At 39.6% G+C, this 3523-nt stretch overlaps 1 protein-coding gene across 1 annotated transcript; it reads right to left on the bottom strand.

The window, feature by feature from the left end:
* Window positions 1-2474: 2474 nt before the first annotated feature.
* Window positions 2475-2990, bottom strand: LOC136244004 (uncharacterized). Its single transcript, XM_066035533.1, has 2 exons — window positions 2863-2990; window positions 2475-2805 (listed from the first exon to the last, which is right to left on the bottom strand). Exons 1-2 carry the CDS (start codon window positions 2988-2990, stop codon window positions 2475-2477), a joined length of 459 nt encoding a protein of 152 aa, XP_065891605.1.
* Between the last annotated feature and the right edge of the window lie 533 nt (window positions 2991-3523).

Below are 3523 nucleotides of genomic sequence, written 5' to 3'. Positions count from 1 at the left end.
GACAATTTATAATGATCAAGTTCTGTTAACATTACCATACCTAGGTCCATTAGCTGTACTAACACATTCCAGTGTAGTGATGTCACCACTAAATGCAGGACGAGGGCTTGGTTCATTCCTGTAAGGGACAATTTATAATGATGAAGTTCTGTTAACATTACAATACCTAGGTACATTAGCTATACTAACACATTCCAGTGTAGTGATGTCACCACTAAATGCAGGACGAGAGCTTGGTTCATTCTTGTAAGGGACAATTTATAATGATCAAGTTCTGTTAACATTACCATACCTAGGTCCCTTAGCTATACTAACACATTCCAGTGTAGTGATGTCACCACTAAATGCAGGACGAGAGCTTGGTTCATTCCTGTAAGGGACAATTTATAATGATCAAGTTCTGTTATATAACATTACCATACCTAAGTCCATTAGCTGTACTAGCACATTCCAATGTAGTGGTGTCACCACTAAATGCAGGACGAGAGCTTGGTTCATTCCTATAAGGGACAATTTATAATGATGAAGTTCTGTTAACATTACAATACCTAGGTACATTAGCTATACTAACACATTCCAGTGTAGTGATGTCACCACTAAATGCAGGACGAGAGCTTGGTTCATTCTTGTAAGGGACAATTTATAATGATCAAGTTCTGTTAACATTACCATACCTAGGTCCCTTAGCTATACTAACACATTCCAGTGTAGTGATGTCACCACTAAATGCAGGACGAGAGCTTGGTTCATTCCTGTAAGGGACAATTTATAATGATCAAGTTCTGTTATATAACATTACCATACCTAAGTCCATTAGCTGTACTAGCACATTCCAATGTAGTGGTGTCACCACTAAATGCAGGACGAGAGCTTGGTTCATTCCTATAAGGGACAATTTATAATGATGAAGTTCTGTTAACATTACAATACCTAGGTACATTAGCTATACTAACACATTCCAGTGTAGTGATGTCACCACTAAATGCAGGACGAGAGCTTGGTTCATTCTTGTAAGGGACAATTTATAATGATCAAGTTCTGTTAACATTACCATACCTAGGTCCCTTAGCTATACTAACACATTCCAGTGTAGTGATGTCACCACTAAATGCAGGACGAGAGCTTGGTTCATTCCTGTAAGGGACAATTTATAATGATCAAGTTCTGTTATATAACATTACCATACCTAAGTCCATTAGCTGTACTAGCACATTCCAATGTAGTGGTGTCACCACTAAATGCAGGACGAGAGCTTGGTTCATTCCTATAAGGGACAATTTATAATGATGAAGTTCTGTTAACATTACAATACCTAGGTACATTAGCTATACTAACACATTCCAGTGTAGTGATGTCACCACTAAATGCAGGACGAGAGCTTGGTTCATTCTTGTAAGGGACAATTTATAATGATCAAGTTCTGTTAACATTACCATACCTAGGTCCCTTAGCTATACTAACACATTCCAGTGTAGTGATGTCACCACTAAATGCAGGACGAGAGCTTGGTTCATTCCTGTAAGGGACAATTTATAATGATCAAGTTCTGTTATATAACATTACCATACCTAAGTCCATTAGCTGTACTAGCACATTCCAATGTAGTGGTGTCACCACTAAATGCAGGACGAGAGCTTGGTTCATTCCTATAAGGGACAATTTATAATGATGAAGTTCTGTTAATATTACCATACCTAGGTCCATTAGCTGTACTAACACATTCCAGTGTAGTGATGTCACCACTAAATGCAGGACGAGAGCTTGGTTCATTCCTGTAAGGGACAATTTATAATGATGAAGTTCTGTTAACATTATAATACCTAGGTACATTAGCTATACTAACACATTCCAGTGTAGTGATGTCACCACTAAATGCAGGACGAGACCTTGGTTCATTCCTATAAGGGACAATTTATAATGATGAAGTTCTGTTAACATTACTATACCTAGGTCCATTAGCTATACTAACACATTCCAGTGTAGTGATGTCACCACTAAATGCAGGACGAGAGCTTGGTTCATTCCTGTAAGGGACAATTTATAATGATCAAGTTCTGTTATATAACATTACCAGGCAGTACAATGGCATTCCATGACCATTTACATTGTAGGTGCCATCGATGAACATGATTTCTGGGAACCTATCAAACAGTTTAGTCATGTGATTTGTCTGCAAATAACAAATTTCAAGGATATTATTCTCATTCAGAGGCGGTGGAGACACCTATATTTAGGGGGGGCTGGGGGTCTAGCATGATGATGCCATTGCCTCGTTGTATATCGAAGACCAAAAAAAAAAAAGGTCATTATTTGCAGCTTACTACACTGCTCCTCAAAGAATACTGTGACTGCTCTATTAGAGTATCTCGAATAATGCTATTGAATAATTTTAGGGGGGCTAAGCCCCTCCAAAATTATTTTTCACAGGGGCTGCAGCCCCCCTTGCCCCCCTTCTCCGCCGCCCCTGTTCTCAATTACCACAATTCCTGCTTGGCATCCTGGGTAGTGGTAATATTTTGGAGTGTACTGAGTAGCAGTTGTGGTTCCTCAAGACCTTTCCGGGTTTGCTCTTTTACCTTTGTCTTTAGGTTACTGATGTCTTTGAGGGTCACACATTTTCCAAACTTCTTCTCAACTAATTCTTTCACTCGTTTGGTATTGGGTTTCACAGTCAGCATCTCAGAAATTGTGGCTTCTTCTGCTGCAGTCAACCTTCTATTGACTGGATAATGTGCAAATATTGCAGGACCCACTTGATGAGTATGCTCAAGGTGACAATGACGTACGCACAACTTTTTATAAAGACTGCAGTAATGATTACATAAATGACAGCATTGTGTGCGAATTAATGTAGTGGCTTACCTGTCATAAGATACAGTTATCTTTGTCTTGCAGTTCATAGCAAAAGTGCGATGGTAACCATTTTGCTTTAAATCGTCCAATGCCGTATGAAACTGTTCAAAAGTGTCGAATTGGGTGCCAACTTCCATTACAAGTTCTCAGTACAGCTCTGAAAAGTGTCCGATTGGGCACCAACCACCATGACACGTGCGGAGCACTGCTGAAAAGTGTCAAATTGGGCGCCATGATACGTGAAAATCGACACGTGGTGAGTCTGCGACCAGCATGGTTTAATCACGTGACAGGCGCAGGCCCATCAACAGATGATTATATAAGGCACCGGTGTACGTGGCTCTAAGAATAACCGGTACACCGGTGGACATAGACACTCCATTTTTTTTTTTGGATTCGACCAAATAGCCAATCAAATGTGAGGACTTCCATTCAAATTTCGTTCTCATTGACCCATTTTCACGTGACACCATAGACATCGGTGACTACGGATGTGCAATCCGCGATAATGCATGATATGCATGATCAATTAGCTCAATTCAATGCCATACAGTCGACTCACTGGAACTTTTGAAAAGTAAATGTAAATGATTTAGACCAAGCATGCAGTGTAATGAGAACAGTGGCTATAATCTATACTGAATCGCTGAATGCTCTATTAGAGTATATA

Source organism: Dysidea avara, chromosome 14, assembly GCF_963678975.1.
Source record: "Dysidea avara chromosome 14, odDysAvar1.4, whole genome shotgun sequence".
Lineage (NCBI taxonomy): Eukaryota > Metazoa > Porifera > Demospongiae > Dictyoceratida > Dysideidae > Dysidea > Dysidea avara.
This window is presented reverse-complemented; position numbering and strand designations above follow the sequence as displayed.